This window comes from Desmodus rotundus, chromosome 5 (assembly GCF_022682495.2).
Source record: "Desmodus rotundus isolate HL8 chromosome 5, HLdesRot8A.1, whole genome shotgun sequence".
Taxonomy (NCBI): domain Eukaryota; kingdom Metazoa; phylum Chordata; class Mammalia; order Chiroptera; family Phyllostomidae; genus Desmodus; species Desmodus rotundus.
Genome location: NC_071391.1, coordinates 600233 through 619164, shown reverse-complemented (window position 1 = coordinate 619164; position 18932 = coordinate 600233). Strand labels below are relative to the sequence as shown.

The 18932-nt window shown below is 66.2% G+C and overlaps 1 protein-coding gene across 3 annotated transcripts; it reads right to left on the bottom strand.

The window, feature by feature from the left end:
* Positions 1–1610: 1610 nt before the first annotated feature.
* TSPAN4 (tetraspanin 4) lies at positions 1611–18458 on the bottom strand. 3 transcript variants are annotated; one of them, XM_053924758.2, is made up of 8 exons: positions 18437–18458; positions 13243–13322; positions 5622–5813; positions 4299–4373; positions 3257–3358; positions 3013–3144; positions 2823–2906; positions 1612–2112 (listed from the first exon to the last, which is right to left on the bottom strand). In XM_053924758.2, the coding sequence occupies exons 2-8, from the start codon at positions 13303–13305 to the stop codon at positions 2047–2049; spliced, it is 714 nt and encodes a 237-aa protein (XP_053780733.1). In that variant the 5' UTR covers positions 13306–13322; positions 18437–18458; the 3' UTR covers positions 1612–2046. The 3 variants fall into 3 exon arrangements, with proteins under 3 accessions (XP_053780730.1, XP_053780733.1, XP_053780731.1); XM_053924756.2 differs by lacking the exon at positions 18437–18458 and adding an exon at positions 17455–17476; XM_053924755.2 differs by lacking the exon at positions 18437–18458 and having other exon boundaries at positions 1611–2112; positions 13243–13644.
* Positions 18459–18932: the final 474 nt, after the last annotated feature.

The following is an 18932-nucleotide window of genomic DNA, read 5'->3' as shown; positions in this document are numbered from 1 at the left end:
ACACGGACCACCCTGCCTGCACATGAGCTCTCCAGGTCCCGCAGTAAGGGGTGGGGGCCGCTGCAGAGACCCACCTGAGCGAGGCCAGACCTCGCTGGACTGCTCACCAAGTCCCCTCAGGGGGCCTGCTGGCCTCAGGGAGAGACCCGTTGCCACGCTCACCCGGGTGCTGCACTCACTGGCCGCATGCTGTGCGTGAGCTCGCAGCCACACCCCAAATCTCTGGCTCTCCTGAAGCACTTGGGGTCCTGAGTCAGGAGCCCTGGGGCAGGGGACATGTCTCTGTTTTTGCTGTGGGACATGGAAGTGGGTGGGTGTCTGTCCTTGGGGGTCAGGGCCTGGCCATGCCCACCAGTCCCTCCACAGAGCTTCGCGCCCTCTGGAGCTACCCTGAGGGAGAACTGCCTGCTTGACGTGGGTGGAGGGCCAGCCTCGGGGCTCCCCCACTTCTGCCAGGCCCTGCAAACTCCCCCCAGCCCCCATGCAGAGGCCCCAGGGCTGCCCCTGGCCAGGCCTGGTCTTGGGTGACATGGAGCAGCCCGAGTCCTGGGAAATGGACCTGGTCCCCCAGATCGGGGTGGGGCCGGCCCTGAAGGGAAGGACAGGTGGGGGTGAGGTGGGGCCCTTGGGGGAAGCCAGCGTTTGGTGTGCGTGTGCCTATCTGCACGCAGGCCAGCAGCTGACCAGCTCGTCCCCTCAGCCCACACCGGTGGCCCCGGGGGGCCCCCAGCTTTGAAGGCCTGAGCAGGAAGGGAGGATGCCAGGGATGGGGGAGCACTGGGTTCAGATGTGTTTGCAAGTCCGCAGGAGTTGGGGGCCCACTGTATGGGTGGGGTGCTGGTGGGTTTGGAGCTGGGCCAGTGACGAGACACTGGGTATGTAAGTGGGGCTCCTTGACTTGAGGTTTGGAAATTGGGGACCAGTGAAGGGGGTAGGGGATTTGAGTGAGGCATCCTGGGGCTGGACGCCCAGGGGCACCACATAGGGAGAAAAGTGAGCTTGGGCACCGCGTGGGGGTGCTGCCGCCGGTGGGGTTAGTGCTGGAGGACAGGCTGCTGCCCCAGTGGGACCTGGGCAGTGCTCCAGACCACAAGTGGGGACCAGACACCAAACGGTGCCTGGCACCTGCAGGGACCCACAGGAGGCTGCGAGTGAAGGGTCCCTGTGCATCAGTACCCACCTCCCCCGCCCCGAGGGCACTCTCACTTCAGTCGTTTGCTGCTGGTGTGTGAAGGTGATTTCAGGTGCCAAGCGTGTCCCAAGACCTACCTGTGTGTTAGTTCAGGGCTGACTTCTGGGGGCATCAGGAGGGACAGGGACTGGACAGGGGCCAGCCCGAGGCAGGAGAGGACAGAGACGCGGGTGGGAGGGTGGGCCCGGGTGGGTCAGGGAGACGCTGGGCAGTCCTGGAGCCCTGGCGCCATTTCTGGGGCTCAGGCAGTGGGGGTTGTGTGGCGACCCCGGGCGCAGGGCCCTGCCTGCCTGGCCTGGGCACAGGCCTGAGCCCCTGTGTGTCTGGAAGCGCCCCCAGGCGCTAGTCCCATTCTGGGGGAGGTCCATGGCCACATGGACCCAGGCGTGGTCTGCCTGTGGGGGCTTCAGGGCAAGGACAAACACAGGTGGGGGCTGCTGCCCACGCACTTTATTAAGACACACGGGGAGGCTGCCTTGGCCCCCCATGGAATGTGGATGGCAGGGCTCTGCCCCACCCAAGCACCGGGGGCCACCGTGGGCCCCTCACCCCCGCCCCAGCCCATGTGTGGCCCCTGCCCCTCGCCCTGTGCCAGGTCTGGGGGAACACTGCTCTGGAAAGTACACGATGTGAAAATTAAGAGGCGCCACGAGCCCCTCTGCCTCCAGCCCCTGAGTGTGGTCAGCGCTCAGCTGCCCCCTGCAGCAGGGCGCTCAGAGGCCTGGCCAGGGGTCCTGGCAACTCCGCCGCCTGCCCTCCCGTCCCCCACACCCAGGCTGGCACAGGGGCCTCCCCGGACCAGTCATCTTGGGGTGGGCGGCGTCCTTTGGCAGCGAAGCACGGAGGCGGGCCGCTCATGCGTAGGTGTCGGCCTTCACCACCTGGCAGTACATGGTCATCGCGAAGGTCAGGCCCAGGATCTGTGGGGACACGAGGGGGCGGGCAGATGCACCTCGGGGACCTGCCTGCAGGTGCTGAGACCTCACCCACAGCTTCCCGGGTGGCCTGGCCCCCTCCAGGAGGAGGGCCCATCACAACCACACCCCTGAGCCTGCGGACTGGGCCTGCCCCTGCAGGCTCAGGCTCCTGGGGGATTTCAGGGGCTGTTTCACAGCCAGTCAGCTCCAGGCTGTATCTTGGGCCACGTGCCCCGTCCCACCTTCCCAGGGGCCCCAGCCTCCTGCCCTCTGTCCCTCATCCGTCTGTGATCACCACCTCTGACCTGTCTGAGCTCTAGGGATGGTTGCTGCCCTGGGGACCGAGTTTAGAGACATGGCCTGGCCTCCAGCTCCCCGGACACTGACGCTGAGGACCCCTGCAAGGCCAGGAAGCCGGTGTGGGGGCACAGGGGCCACCTGCTGGGCCTTGTGGTCAGGGCTGGGGCCGCAGGGTCCTTGACACAGAGGCATCCAGGCCGTACCTCTGTCCACCAGGCAAGGAGGCTCTGTGCAGGACACAGGGAAGCCTGCCTATCTCTGAGGTGCCGGTGAAGGTGTCCCTCAGCACCCCATGAACTCCCTCTGTCTGGGGAAGTGGGCTCCACAGGAGCAGGGTATCTACCAATCTGTTCCCAGGGCTCTGGGGGCCCATGTGGGTGCCGGGGGGCCGGGCGGTGGTCCGCCCTCCGTACCTGCACCAGCGCTGTGCACAGCCCGAAGACGCCGACGGCCAGCAGGTTCTCCTGGAGCCACATCTTCACCGTCTCGTAACACGGCTGGAGGAAGAGCAGACGTCATGGGGGCCGGCGTCCACCCCAGGCCAGGAGGCTGGCCTTCCACCCCCAGGTCCCGGGGCTGAACCAGCCGGCAGGCCAGGCTCACCGCCTTCCACCAGGTGCCGGGGGAGTGCAGCCCGCAGCTGTCACTGAACTCCAGGCAGCAGGAGTCGGGCACACGTGTGGCATTGTAGACCTCGAACCAGTCTGTGTAGTTGGAGACGCCGCAGCAGCGGAACTGCGGGAGGCACAGGGCGGGGGCCGTGCTGAGGGGGTGCACGCCATGCCTCCTGCCCCCGCAGGTCTAGCCCCACTGTGGGGCCACGCCCGGCCCCCACCTGCCCCCTCACATCAGTCTGGATGATGCTCCAGGCGTTGGTGAGGCCCACGTTGCCCGAGGTGCCGTACAGGCGGAGGCCCTTCTTCAGGTCTAGCTGTGCATACCTGTCGATCTGCAGGGGCAGCGGGGTCAGCAGGACCACCCCTGGCCAGCCAGGCCTCCCTCCCCCAGACCCCACACTGCCTGTCCCCTGTCCCCCCACCTGGAGTCACCTCCTCCTAGAAGCCCCTAGAGCACCAGGCCTTTGCCCCCGTCACCTGTGTGGGCCACTGTGGTGCTGAGCACGCCAGTCAGACACAGCAGCATAGGCTCAGCCTGATGCACAGGTGCAGGGCCAGGCGCCCGGCTGCCAGCCATCTGCACACACTGCCCCTGCTGTCCCTGAGGGGCCGTGGAGCCCCGACACCCAGGGGCAAAGGCAAGCCAGCGCCCAGGTCTCAGCCCCCAAGCCCTTCCCCCACTGAAGGACCGGGGCAGTGGGGGCTCCTGGGAGAGATGGCTGGTCCCGCTGGGTAGGGATTGCCCGGGAAGCACCTGGATTGTGTTCTGGAGCCAGAAGGAAAAGGAGGACACGTTCCCTAAAAAGCATTCGGGGAACATGCCAAGGAGACAGGAGCCGGCTCAGCTCCCTTGGCAAAGTAGGACGGAGAAGCAAAAAACGAGTCTCAGGTCTGACCCGAGAATGAGCTGCCTGTGAAGTCACGGACGTAAAAAAAGGATTGAACCAGTGAGCAGGAGCCAGGAGTCTGTCCTGACCAACGCCACAGGGGCAGCAGGAGCTGGGAGCTCAATGGGGCAGGAGGCCACGGCGCCCGCACTGGCCTCCTGTCCAGGAGGGCCTGGCGCCCCCTCCAGGCCAGCCCCAGGGCTGTGCTCAAACCCCAACCACAGGGCCCGTCCCCTAGATCCAATGAAGCAGCTGCTGCCCCCCACATGGGGCGAGGGGTCCCTGACAGCCAGCGTCTGCCTGCACGCTCACCGGCTGTGGCCCCTCACTAGCTGGTGGGGATGGAGCCCCACTCCCAAGGCCTCATGGCCAGCAGAGGCTGTACCTTGTCACTGTAGGCAAAGAAGAGGGTGGCGACAGTGGCCTCCAGCAGAAACACCAGCAGCAGCAGCACGAAGAACTGCGGGCGGCATGGGGAGGGGGCAGGGGCCTCAGCAACCCCGGCCCCAGCCACCCCAAACCCTTCCAAGGGCTGGTCCCAAATATGCTACCAGCAGCCCACACCAGGTCCCCACACCTGGGTTTCAGGCTCCCTACCACTCCCGACCTTCACACTTTGCCTAGTCTGGCGTTGACCTCAGGGCACGGACCTCAGGCCTGCATGAGTACAGGTGTGCCTGGGTCCCCGCAGGGGCCAGCAGGCAGAGTGACAGCCCAGGACACCAGGGGATAGGTGGGATGGCGGGAACCTCCATTCCTCCGCCACAGCCTTCAGGGCAGCCTGGGGCAGGCGGTGCCTCCTCAGGCTGGACCACAGCACAGGGACCCCCATAGGAGCACACCCAGACCTGGTGCAGCCTGATCGGGCCATTGGTGTCCAGACAGGGAGGAGCAGAGCTGAGGCCGAGGCCCAGTCCTGCCCAGCCTTTCCTCCCGCGTCACTCCCCCAGAGGTGGGCATCTGGGAAAGCAGCAGGGGTGGACAAGTGGGCAGCAGGCTGCTCGCTGTGAAGCCTGTGGACAGACAGGCACAGACCCTGTCCCCTCCCAGGACATCCGAAGTGCTTCCCCTCAGTCTGGTTCTGGACTCGGGGCCCACTCAGGGGAAAGCCTGGGGTCAGGGCCCATACACACTGCAGCTTCCACCTAAACCCAAGGGGTCTGAACCCCCCAGGGCAGATGGGGACACAGATGGGGGCTCAGCTACACCCCCATGCACTGCTCTGAGGGGTCCAAGCCCCAAGCCCTGACGGAAGCCTCTGGACCACACTGGACACTTGGGGAAGCTGCACAGATGGGGGACATGTCCTCCAAGACCCCTGGGAGGCCTCACTGGGGCAAGGTCACCTTGTACAGAGGACCCGTCTGAAATGGGTGACTGAGGACTTGGTCAGCCGCCGCTGGCGCTTTACTAGGAAGGAGCCTGGCCCGGGGTCCTTCCGCTCCTGAACTGTGATCAGCGTTCTCAGGGGAGAAAAGCACATCCTGCCTCTAAGTCCACCTCCAAGGCCAAGGCCAGGCTAGGAGCATCTCACCAAAGGGTCCCAGACCCCGAGGCCTGCCGCAGCAGCTGGGGAGGGGTCCTGAAAGGGGCCACTCATCTGGCGGTGGGCACATGTGCGTGTGCTGTCCCTGTCCTGTCCTGTCAAGGGGGGCCCCGAAGGAGCTCTGGAACCGTCTTCGAGAGCAGCCCCCAGTCCCCCACTCACGGTGAGCAGCAGGCACTTGTTCTCCTTGATGGCACCGATGCAGCCCACGAAGCCGATGGCCATGACGAAGGTGCCGGTGACGATGAGCAGGTTGGCAGCCGACAGGGACGGGAAGGAGGAGGACAGGGTGGCGAAGTTGCCCTGTGTGGCGGCCAGCCAGATGCCGACCCCCAGGATGCCGCAGCCACCCAGCTGGGACCGCAGGGCGGGGGGGGGACGGTGAGGCAGCAGCCTGGGTGGTGCCCGGGGCAAGCGCCCCACGCACCCTCCCCACCCCGTGCCCTCCCTGAGCTGCCCCAATACCCCTCATCCAAGACCACGGTGATGGGACAGCAGGGTCCCACACCTACAGCCTGGTCATGCAGTGGTTGGCAGGGGAGGTGGTCCATGGACACTGCCACAAATGGGGCACCCTGCTGAGGTGGCCTGGGCCGGGGCCCCAGGACACCCGCTGAATGCCTCCCCACCAAGAAGTATCTCTCTCCACCTCCAGAACACAGCCCGTGCCCACCTGTCCAGGCTGCCTTCGTGACAAGCCTGGCCTCGCAGCCTCTCCTTCCTTGGGCAGCCCAGGGAGACCCCACCTCAGAGACCAGCAGGACCCCACACATACGCTCTCACTGAAGTCTGGCTTCCCAGTGGGTGGCCCCAAGACCCCCAACTGCCCGGTCCCATGTGGCCATCTTGTGGGCCCCTCTGGGTGACCCCAGCTATTCCCTAGGAAGCACAAGCCCCGAAGCACCATCCAGGTCCCCAGAGGGCTGGCTGGCAGGCGGGGAGCAGAGAGCCCACTGCCCAGCCTCATGGCCCCCTCTCCACCCCTGGAGCTCTGCTCGACTCTCGTAACCCCTCATGGTTGCAAAAATCAATCAAAGAGGGAGAAAGGGAGAGGGAAGGCACGCGGTGACGAAGAGAGGGCTCTTGGTCTCGCCTGGTGCTGGGGATACCAGCCTTAGGGAGCAGAGGCGCCCAGCAGCAGCCAAGGAGCTGTGTTCCTGGCCCCCACCCTCAGCCTTCGAGGCCGTGGGGTCTGGGGCCGCTCAGGAAGAACAGAGCTGCGGGCAGCTGTGGGGGGGGGGGGGGCGGCTGTGGGCAGGGCGGGCACTTGGGGAAGGCCAGGCAGCCCTGAGGCCCCGCCCATTCTGGCCTCCTGGCGCCCTGGCCTCAGCCCACAGGGCAGCCCCAGCCACCACATCCAGCCCCTCAGAGTGCTCACCTGCACACCCAGGACAGGCTGGGCCACCAAATCCCAAGGGACACAGCATTACCCAGGGCCACTATGAGCCCCACATTCCCCAACAAAAGCCTCCCAAGCCCTAACAGCCAGGCTCACCTCCTGAGGCCGGGAGCTGAACCGCCCACCCAGCCAGCCCTGAGGAGCTGGCCATACACCCCCACTCCATGCCCCAGGCCCAGGCCTCAACCGCGACAGGGACCCCACACCTCAGGCAGGGCCCTGCCCGAAGAGGCTGCCCCCTCCCCCACCAGCAGTTGGGTGGTGCTGCGGCTCCTTGCCTCATTCCCTGGGGAGTGCACACTTGCAGTAGGCCAGCCGGCTGGCAGGAGACCACAGTTACCGCTAGGGATGCAGCTCAGGCCGGCCAGGCTCCCACAGCATATGTCTGAGGTGTCTCTGGGCCTTGCCCAGGCTGAGTGGAAGGAGACCCCCAATGGAATCCCCACCCACCAATGGGGGGAATCCCTTCCCCCAAAAACAAGGGCTATCTAAAATTACAAACGCCTTTTCTGATGCTGCTACCTCAGGGCGGGGCCCAGGAAGCTCCACCAAATGGCCACCTGGTGCCAGGCACCCTCAGACAGGGCTCCTCTGTCCCTGGGCCAGGGCCACAGGGCCAGGTGGGGACTGAGGCAGGGACAGGAAGTGCCCGGGCCCTGTGCTTTTGAGCACCAGGTTGGGGGGACGCTGGTGCAGGGGCCTGGGGGCTCCTGGAAGAGCCGCCATGTGAGACGAGGTGTCTGCCTGTGGCCCAGATCAGAACCCACGAGGCCTGGTGCAGCGTCTAGCATCCAGCACCGGGGCCAGGGACCGGGGCGGCTGCCCAGGTGGGAGGCCCAGGACACTCTGACTGGACCTATCACCTGGTGTCTGGGCCCCCCACGCAGCAGCTGGCTCCTCACACCAGGCACACGCCCCAGGCACGCACACATTCTCCCTTGGGCCATCCTCACCCAGGGCCTGGTATGGCCGCAGTACCAGGGCAGGCAGGGGTGCCCCCACCAGCAACTGGGGGCGCTGTCCACGGTGCTGACCGCAGCAAGAACAAGACCTGGCCACAGCGCCTCTGGGCGCCCTGAGCCGGCCTTGGCCACCGGGTGACATCGCGGGACACAGAGGAGGCAGGGATGGGCACTGGCTCATTGAAGTCTCCCACCTGCCTGTCCGGCTGTGCCCCTGCTGGTCCCCCATGCCCAGCCGGACACCCAGCACCTCACCCCACAGCCTCTGGGTCTCCTGGGATCTCCAAGGGTCCCAGGGGGTGGCTGCGGCAGGCGCCAGCCACTGGGGCAGAGACAACACAGTGCAGACCTGCACTGGGGCTCGGAGGGTGGGCTGCCCCTCTGGAGGGAACTGGAAGGCAAGCCTTCTCTGGCAAAGGACACAGTGACCCGCTGGGTGCGGCTGACCCCAGGCCCCTTTCCAGATTCACAGCTGTGGGTATCAGGGGCTCATGGTTTGGGGTTCAGCCCCCAGGCCAAGCCACGATGGGTGGGGCAGGTGCTGCGTGGGGCAGGTCCCCGAGCAGGGGGCAGGTGCTGGGGTTTATTTAAAACCCAAATGGCCTGTGCTCTGCCTTCAAGGGTGTGCGGTGGCTCTTGTCAAGCAGGAAAAACGAGACTACGCCACCCAAGGGGGACACCACCCAAGGGGGACACTGCCACCAGGCAGAGCAGCTCGAGTAGGGTGGGACCAGACCCCACCGCCAGCCCCAGCGGGCCCGTCTTTCCTTCATTACCACTCCGTGGAACGTCCCAGCCTCCACCCCGAGGTGGCAGGAGAAACACCCACTGGCTGTCACCCAGACCCGTGCCATCACGCACCGTGACACAGACACACCGCCCACACTGTCACAGCATGTCACCCGCAAGAGCACGCACACCCTCGCACGTCAGCGACAAGCTGCCTGTGACCCTCAACCCCGAAGGTCACCACACGGAACTGTCACCGGAAGCTCGCAGGCAGACACACGCTGACAGGGCACACGTGCGTGCCCAGCACGATCACCTGTGATTCTGAAACGTGCCTGCGTACACAACTTTGAAGACATTTTGGCAGGAAAATTACAGCCTCCAAGTGCGGGAGAAAATCGGCCGCGTTACACACAGACACAGAAGTTCAAAGGCAGGAAAGAAGGGGCCGAGGTCTCCCCCACCCTGGCCAGTAGGCCCAGTCCCTGCCTGGACCAGCTGGCCGAGACAGCACAGCTGGGGATCCAGGACCCCGTACCTGCCCAGCCTGGCAGGAACCCAGGGGGACCCAGGAGCGGACCCCGACCCACAACAGCCTGGGACAGGAGGGTCCACCCGTCGGGATCCCCACCCCCACCCTGCCGGCCACTGGGACCTCCCTGTCTCCCTCCCACGTGCCCTCGTCACCCAGCCCTGGCTGCAGCCCCATTCCCACCACAGCTTTCCTCGTCCTCACACTTTTCAGGCTGGCCTCGGGCAGGGTCAGTGATGATGTCACCTCCGTCCCACAGTGCGGCAGGTGCCAGCGGGCCCTCTGCAGCTGCCCCTCCGGCCACATGGCTCCACATGGCAGATGGCCGGGCAGCTGGCCATGTTCTTGGAATGGGGTGGAGGGCTGGGTGCCTGCAGGGGCTGAGCCTGTGCCCAGAAGCCCCTCACCTGGCAGCCGGCACAGCCTCGGGGTGGGGGCTAGACTTGGTGGAGGGCACCGTCTCTCCGCAGTTCCAGAGCGGGAGCACTTCGCCGAGCCAGAAATCAGGTCCGCAACGCCCATGCTGGGGCCGGGGGCTGAGCAAAGGGGTCGGGGTGTTGCTACCTGGGTGGCGACTCCACACCGGCAAGCCCCCCGTGCTCAGGGTCCTCTTCTCTCACCCCCAACCCTGGGAGCCCCCAACGTGCCCCCAAGACTCAGCCCTGGCCCATCCAGAAGATGGCTCCATCGACCAAGGACCCCCTGAGGCCAGCGTCCAGGGAGAGGTGCAGAGCAAGGGGCATGCCAGGGGGAGACAAAGGCCAGGGCGGGGCTGCTAGGGAGGGGAGAGGGAGGGGAGGCAGCCAGGCCCGGCCCCAAAGGGCAGCACCTCACCGGCTGGATCCTCAGGGAATCCACAGATGACACACTGAGCCCAGGGCTGGAGACCGGACCACTGCCAAGGCTGGGAGATGCAGCTGGGACCCAGGACCCAACCCCTGCATGACCTCCTGACCTCTGAGGCCCCCTTAGCATCCGAGGCCACACAGGCTCTGCCCCAAACAGACCCCCACCCAGCCTGCAGCCCACCCCCACCCCGATTTATGTCTAGAAGGTTCTATCCACACAGGGGCCTGGCAGGCCACCTTCCCCGCCCCACCGCCCAGGAGGATGGACTGTAGGGGCCCTTGGAGGCTTCTCAGAGCCCTTCTGAGCCGCTGGACAGCAGGCCCAACATGGCCACCATGACAGCACCGGGGCCACTGCTGGAGCCACGGCAGGGCAGGCAGGGCCCCTGATAGACTGCCGCCCTGGCCCACCGGCCGACTGTTCCCGCCTCGCCTGGATTCAGAAAACTGTCCAGCTGTGCCCGCCGAGGGAGGGAGCAGTGGGTGCGGCCACCACAGAGCATGTCACTGTCCCTAGCCCCAGAGTCCCTGTCTGTCCGTCAGCTAGCAGCTGGCCCCCAGGGCCAGGGCTCCTGCAGGACAGCCGTCCTGTGGCATCCTGACTCCTGACTTGGCCAGGACAGCCAAGCACCCCTCATGGGGACACCAGGCACCCACCAGACCCGGTCCCACCAGCCCCTCTTGTGGCCACTAGAGAGCAGGGCCCGCCGTCCTGCCTGGCCCACGCACAGGAAGAAGCCTGAGCCAGGGCACAGGATGGCCCCAGCGGCCCCAGGAGGGTGGGGCCGCAGCTGTCACAGGGTCCGAGGCCTGAAGGCTCACCAGCCCTGCCCCTGTGACTCCATTTCCCGACTACAAGTGGGATGGGGAAGGTCATGGCCCCAGCTCTGAAGAGCCTTTGTCACCGTGGGCCCCCACCCTCAATAGTCCCAAAAAAACCAAGGGCACCGTGGTGTGCAAGTGGGGAAACTGAGGCCACGAGGGCAGGACTTGCCCTGTGTGCCTCCGTGGGCACAGGCGGGCAGGCTGGACGGGCTGCAACCCCGTCCCAACATCCCAGCGGGCCCTGACCGCACGTCAGGGCCGAGGCAGAGGAAGGGGCTGGGAGGGCCCTCAGCCTGGCCGACCCTAACCCATACCGGGCAGAAGGCCAGCTGCAGGGGAAGGCGGAGGGAAGGGTGCTCCCTCACCTTGCTGAGCTCAGCCCCACCTCCACCCGGGTCCACCTCCAGGGCCACCCAGATGTCCCAGACTGCCCCTGGACAGCAGCAACTGCCCATAGGGCAGCCCTGGGGGGTGGGGTGGGGCAGGGCAGGGAGGGCCCAGGCCTCCCCCTCTGTTAAGGCAGAGCTTGACTGGCGGCTGCCGACCTCAGTGGAAACCAAGGGCTGCTCAGTCCCCCCACCCCCATCGGCCTCCTGCGGTGTACCCCACCCTCCCTAGGCTCTGCACATGGCCCTCACACCCAGGACAGGGCCCCCTGAAGACAATCCTAAGGGGTCCACCACCTGTGCACACCTCAGAGGAGGCCCACTGTCCCCAAAGGGGCCGTCCCTGCCCAGTGAGAGCCCGTTTGCTATGGAAGGGCAGGCATGGGCCTGAGGGCCAGCCACGGCACCTCTCTGCCTTGCCCACCCCTGCCACGGCCTGCATGTGAACTCGCCTTCCAGGCTTCCGGCCGCAGGGCACCTGGCTCCAAGCACTAGTGACCACAGGCAGGCCTGTTTCCTCCTGAGAAGAGCAGGCACGTCAACCCCAGGTCAGACAGGTGACAAACCTTTCCTACCCCCTTGGACGCTGGAGGGGCCCTTCTCCATGCAGGCATGTCTCACGGCCGGACAGTTACCGCCCCCTCTGTCCCCTCCCTGCACACCCTGCACTGCCCACCACAGCGACACCTGCGGCCGCCGGCACCAGGCGCATTGCCATCTGCAGCCATTGGTGCCAACATGCTGATGCCCACGGCAGCTGGCCAGCCCGGCCACCTCTTCCCGTGCCCGCTCGGAGCTCCAGCTGCACCCACCTCTCTGCAGGCGCCTGGCCTCCAGGGTGACCCTACACTCTGTTCCTGGGCCCCCCCACAGATGGCCTTGCAGAGAACAAACTCTTGGGGTGACCCCCTCTGGGTCACACTCCCACACTTGGCCCCAGGCTAGCTGCCCCTCCCAGTAATTCCTGATGCCACCGCCCCCTCCTCAATGAGGGGAAAAAGCCAGGGCCCGAGACGAAGGGGCGGTGCAGAAAGATGTACCTGGGTTTCTAGGCATTTGGCCTGAACAGGACCGAAGGCCAATGAGCATGCAAAGGCCACCTCTTCCTGGAGGCTACAGCCCCAGCAGCCAAAGCCACGCCCCCCACTCCCAGTCGTGGCGGGAGGGCTGGCTCCGGAGCTAATGGTGCAGCAGTGGCCTCTGCACTCTCTCTCCTACCAGCCTCCCAGACCAGCCGGGGCAGCCCTAGGCCTGGCCGGGCTTGCTCCAGCCTGATCAGGGGCAACACCTGCCCCAGCCACAGCCCACCACCCTTCCTGCAGTGTGGGGCTGGGTGGCAACTCTGTCCCCCGTCTTGGGGGAAGGAGCCGCCTCAGAGCACCAGCACCTCTGGCACTGGACTCAGGCACCTCCCATCTGAGCAAACCCAACCCACTCAGCAAAAGTTATGGACACCCCTCCCACACACCCCCTGTTGGAGAGGAGGCAGCAGACGCCCGGATACCCACAAACACTCAGGGTGGCCCACCTTGCTCCAGGGTCCTGCTCAGTGGCTGACCCACAGAGGTCTCAGTGCATGCCCCCTCCCTCCCCACAGCACCTCAGGAGACTGCAGACTGCCCCACCCCACAGCCCTCATAAGCCATGCTGGGGAGGACTGGGGGGACAGCCCACTAGACTGGGGGGGGCAGGTAAAGAGCCTGGGGCTGTAGGGCCGAAGGGAAGGGGACAGGGTGGGAGCACCAGCCCCAGCACACAAGCTGGGACTTAAACCCCTGGCAAGCACGCTCAGGGCCCCGGGCAGCCCACGGGGCCCGCATGTGTGGGATCCATCCCATCTCAGGAAGAGGGGAGAGGACGCCGGCAGCTGCCCCGGGTGTAGAGGCGAGGCGCGGCAGGACTCTCCCCGCTTCCCTGTACAGGAACCCCCCCCCCACACACACATTGGCAGGTCCAGCCAGAGCAGCAGAGACCCAGAGGACCCGCCACACACACACACACACACACACACATCTGTGACCTGCACATCCCGCCCCCATTCCAGCCGGGCCCCTGGGAACGCCGGGGACCAGGTCCCGGCAGCCCTGGCCACTGCCACTCACCCAGAAGAGCAGGTTGAAGGCGAACATGAGGTACTTCACGCCCTGGAGGCAGCCACGCGCCATGCCGCAACGCTTCAGCTCTAGGAGGAAGATGAAGGACAGGTCCAGGTAGAAGACCACGTACTTGGTGCCCTTGGGCGACGTGTAGCGCGCCTGGGCCGCCTTTGGGCCAGGGTTGGCGTGCAGTCCGAAGAAGGAGCCGCCGGCATCCCCGCCGTCCCCGCACCCGTACAGGCTGCTGTAGCGCCGAAAGGGGCCGCCACGCGAGAAGCCCGGCTCCTTGCCCTGCGGCGACGGGCTGCGCCGGTACGTGGACTCGTCCGTGCTGGAGCGGCGCATCACGCCAGGGCCGCCGCCAGGCTCAGCGCCCTGTGCCCGCCACCCCTGAGTGCTGCATCCGCCCGCCGCTCAGCTCCACGCGCCCTCCCCCCCTGGCCGTGGCCCCCAGCCCACAGCCCCTGTGGCAGCAGCCCCTTGCACCGCTGGGCTCTGCCCGGCGGCAAGCCCCGGACACCTGCCCGCCCGCCGCAGCCCTTTGCGCCCACCCCGCAGCCCCGCCCTGCCCCCCCCCCCCGCGCCCACCCGCCAATCCGTGCCTGCCCCGCCCCGTGCGGACCCCTCCCCTCCTCGAGGAGCTGCCCAGCAAATCCCACCGCTCCACGAACGCTGGCCAATCCCAGACCCGGGGCGACGCCCCCGCCCGGCCCCTCGCCGGCGCCCCTCAGGTTCCCCTTTCCCAGCGCGCATGGAGGAAGATGCTCACAGAGCACAGGGGAAGCGTTGGAGGGGGCTGGGCGCAGGGGGCGTGGGGGGGGGAAGGGGGGCTGGTGCCCGGCAGCACTCAGCCCCAGAAAGGTGCCCCCGGCCTTCCCTGCAGCCACCCTTCGCCCACCCCCAACCGCACCGATATGCAAATGAGTGACCCAGTTGCTGCCTGGTGGCGACTTGGGGTACCTCTAGCTTTAGTCCCGGACCCAGCCCTCCAGACTGGAGTGAGGCACTGTAGCCCGACACTCCTTGGGGTGTGCACTGTCTGAGCAGCCTCCTCCACCGCCACCCTGGGCTTGGTGAGGGTGACGCTAGGACCTCAAAGTTCCCTGAGCCCATAGCTTGGGTCGGTAGGGACGCCTGCGAAGACAGGGGGTCGGCCTGGGGTACCCAACCTGGAGGGACAGTGGGTGGGGAGGCAGAGCTTTCTTTGGTTTAAAACACAAGCCCCTGAGAAGAGCCAGGGCGAGAGAGGGCAAGCAGGGAGGGTGCTCTGGGGAGCCCTGGGTGCCCGGGGAGGGCGGGCGAGTCACCGTGCAAGGCAGCTCAGGGCTCCGGAGAGATGCCCGGGGAACCAGAGACAGGCCCCATGGGAGGCGGGCAGCCCCCCAGGCCCAGAGGTCACCTCGGGGCAGCACCCAGACCCCCAGGCCTGCCCCCTAGGCACACAGGAGCCCTGGCTGGTTTGAAACTCCACTGCCGCCATTTTGTAAGTCTTGGTAATCCTTGAACAAAGGGCCCAAATTTCATTTTGCACCAGACCAGGCTGAAAGTCGGACCCCAGAAACATCCAGCACACGTGGGCACGGACCCGATCCAAGCTCACAGGTCCCAGGGCCACTTGCACACCCCTGCGCGTGCATGAATGCCCCTTGCACTGATGGTGTGCACACAAGTCAGGACACACACACCAGGAGCAGCCTGGAGGTGCACTCGGGCCCACAACCCAGACGAGACGACGTCCCCACTTTGGTGGGGAGTCTCTGGGCCCCAGGTGCCATTTCATGTCAGACCTGCAGCCCCCTCCCTCGCGCCTCAGGCAGGGCTGTGCCCTGCACCCTGGGCTTGAGGTTGTGGCCAAGGCCTACCTCTGCATGTCCACCGCTTGGGACCGCCCTGTGAAGACTCCCCTAGCGTCCCCAAGAGTGGAGCAGCAGAGCTCAGAGGGGAGAGAAGTGGGGGTGGCCGGGGGGAGGAAGTGTGGAGAAGGGAGGGGATGAGAGGAGAGGAGGAGAGTGGGAGAAGGGTGCCCATGGGCGCTGTGACAATTTGAGAGATCGGTGTGGGGTGGCAGGTGGGGGCTGCCCAAGGATCATCTGGATATCTGAGCTCCCCTCAGGACACCCGAGTGCTCCGTGGGAAACTGAAACTCGGGGCCCAGGGCATGGCGGGCAGGAGAGCCCCCACCCACACTGCCAGCCCTCCTGGGGCTCCTGCGGCCCCTCCACATTGCCCCTCCTAAAGGTTCTGTGGCGTATCTGGGCCCCAGGAAAAGGACAACAGTGAGCAGGCCCCAGGGCCCGCAGGAGAAGCAGGCAGTGGAAGGCCCCCCAGGGTCCTGCGGCAACCACTAGCCACAGCTCTGCCCAGGGAGCCAGCGGCCTCCAGTGATCTCCTGGGTTCCAGTGAGCCCCCGTAGCCTCTGGCCACCTTCCCCTCAGCCCAACCAATTCAGCCAGCCCACACGCCCAAGCCAAGGGAGCACTCAGGATCTCGGGACTCCCTGCACACGGCAGTGAGCTCAGAGCACACTCAGGGCCAGGAGGGCTGGTGGAGGACCCAGGGCAGACCAGGAGAGCACCCCCGCCCTTCACAGAAGACACAGCTCACCGCACGCACCCTACAGACTCCAGCCCCCATGGTGGCATTACAGCCAGCCTCCCCCACAGTGCCCCTGCAGCCCAGGGTCGGCCACTCTCAGGCCTGGCTCCTCATCTTTGTCTTCCTTGGAGACTCTGGGGCCAGAGGTGGGTGGAGAGTGGGGGGCCTGGCTCCCGGGGCAAGGCCTCCGAGGACAGAGCGAGGTCCCGGTGGCTGGGCCTGGTGCCCTCAGCTCCATGTCACTCAGCCAGCCCTGTCCCAGCGTCCCCCAAAGTCCTGCCATGCCCTCTACCACCTGCAACGCCCTGTGCCCATCACCCCAGGCAAGCAGGCCAGTCTGGCCGAGACGAAGCCGGAACACCCACCCAGTACAGTCGGCTGACTGCAGTGCGGACACAGGCTGTGTCAGGGCCGTGGCCGATGGTGGGGCTTCCCCAGTGACCCTGTCCCCAAAGTCAGCCCCTTCCCCACAGAAGTCCCCTTCCTCCATGGAGCAGGTGGGGCCCAAACACAGCACTCAGGAGGCAGCACCTGGCTAGCTCTGCCTGTCCCAGGCCCAGCAGAGTGTCCAGCCGGCAAGGACCCTGGGCCAGGTGTGGGTGAACCCAGGAAGCAGCCAGATCCGCTCCCCACTGCCTGGCCAGGCAGTGAGGTACCTGGGCTTGCCACAGAAGGAAGTCCGGCAGTGTGCAGTGCCCCTGAGGTAGCCCGAGGGTGGGTGGGTGGCCCAGCCGTGGCAGGTGGGGGCTCCATGGAGGGAAGACAGGAAGAATGGCTGCCCCTCCCTGCAGCCAACATGAGACCCACCCCCATCTCACCGAGGAGGTGCAGATAGCACCCCTCACAGTGGGGAGAGGACGCGCCTGGGCCAAGGGCCTGGGACCCCTCCCCACCCCTAGCAGTGGCAGCACCCAGGGATGAATGGTCCATGGAGCAGTTTCCGGCCCAGTGAAGTACCAGAGGCAAGGGGGACCCGCCCCTCCCACTGTCTCCGATGAGCCCCCTCCCAGGGGCCCAGAGCCCAAAGCCAACAACATTTCAGAAGCTAAAAACCGTGTCTGCCACCGCCCACACAGGCCACGGGCTGGGTCCACATGCCCCACCCCCAGACCTGGGCATGGGGGTGTGGGGTGCCACCTGGGTGCCCGCCCTTCATGGCCCCGCAGCCCTTCTGGACCCCACATATCCAGACCACAGCCACCTCCAGGGGGAGGCGCTGTAGCCACACTCCCAGCCCCACCCACGGCAGCCCTGAGCCCTCTGGGAATGACCTCCAGTCCCTCCAGCCCTTCCAGCCCTCACCCACCTTGGCAGGTTTGGGTGCAGGGCAAGACCAGGGCTGATTCCCTCCCTCACTCAGGCCCAGCCTCCTCCTCCAGGAAGCCTCCCTGCCCAACTCTGGGCTTCCTTCAGGTGCAAGAACCCACAGGCCTGTGTCCCCCAGAACAGCACATACGGCAGGCAACAGGGACATGCTGAGTGAGAGCCCAAGACAAACACCAGCCTGCCAGCCAAGCTGGACCCCATGGTGGAGGGCAGGTAGAGACCCGGGGCAGTGCGAACCACACAGAGGCCATGGGCACCTACATGGGCAGACCAAGCCCCACTCAAGGAAGGACCTACCCAAACGCCAAAACAGTGTGCACCCACGGCAGACAGGCGACCGAGAGCCAGTGGCCCACCCAGGCCTCAGCGGTGGCACGCAGCAGGGCCTGGCGGAGCCCAGCAGGGGCCAGTCGGGGTGGGGAGCAGGCCTCGCAGCTCTGAGGCGGCTTTGAGGAGCTGGGAGGGCCCAGCCAACACAAACAGGCCTGTGGTGTGGCCTTCCTGCTCCAGCCCAGCGCCCACCCATGCCACGGCCTGGGGGAGGGGCACGCAAATGCCCTGCTGGCACCCCCCACACACCACCCGCAGGGCCCAGGTAGGGCTGTCTCCCTGACCCACACCACAGCTTCGGGGGCTGGGAGACACCTGTCCCAAGGGAGGGGTCCCCCGGAAGGAGCCACCGAGGGCCTCCATTTTCCTGGGCCCATCCAGGCCAGCCCAAGCTCAGGGCCCTCCCCACCCTCCCCACCCCACTCCTCCCCCACCCTCAGGTATCCGTCTTCTGGGGGCCACGGGAGCTCAGGGTGGAGGGTGCACACTTAGGACCCTGGGGTGAGGGGCACCTTCCCACCTACCAAGGCCCTGGGAGCACCCTGACTCAGATGCCCCGCATATGCCCACCTCACCTCAGTGAGCGCCCCTGTGCCACCTGGACCCCTACAGAGCGGGCCCCTCAGGGAGCCCACAGGCAACTGGGCTGGGCTGGCAGACAGTGACGTTCCCAAATGCCATGGACCCGGGAATGCCCACCGTGTTAGGGCCAGCTCTGGCTCAAGCACCCCAACAAACACCGTCACTCAACACTCGACATGCCCAGGGCCCGGGGGGGGGGGGGGGGGCGGCATGCAGCAGGTGGGTGTTCTGGTCTGACTCTGGGGACCCGGCCCCACCCCACTGTGTGCACCCTGTGCACACACATCTACCCAAAGCCAGTGGAGCTTCAGCCAAGCCTGGGACCCCATGTCTGAGGACCCAGGGTCAGGAGGACCCCCAGCCAGACCTCTGAGTCCAGGATCAGTGGGCGGGGCCTGTTCCCAGGACAACAATCAGGGCCACAGTCTCAGCAGCTAAAACTTCTGATTTCTCCTTGTCCCCTGCCTGCCCTCAAGTGACCCTTTCTGCCAGGACACACGGCTCATGAGTTCCAAAGCACATGTGAGCACAGTTCTCCCTCCTCATGCCCCTGACCTCTGGGCGCCAGACACCCATTCCTGGAAAACCTGCCCCTCGCTCTCTGGCCCTCCCCAGAGGCCTGGGCCACATCCGTGCTGACACTCCACAGTGAGCTTGTAAGCAAGCCTCCCCCCACCCCAGCAGGCGGGCAGAGTCCCACCCCCACCCCACCAGTGCCCTGGGCCCCCACGGCTCCCCGTGCCCCGGCCACCCGGAAGAGAACCCGGCTCTCGCTTCGGCAGCTCACCCTCAGCCCGCACTCTCCACACACAAGGCCACTTGGGGCCAAGTTGTGGGGGCGGGGCTGACCTCAGAGGCTCCAC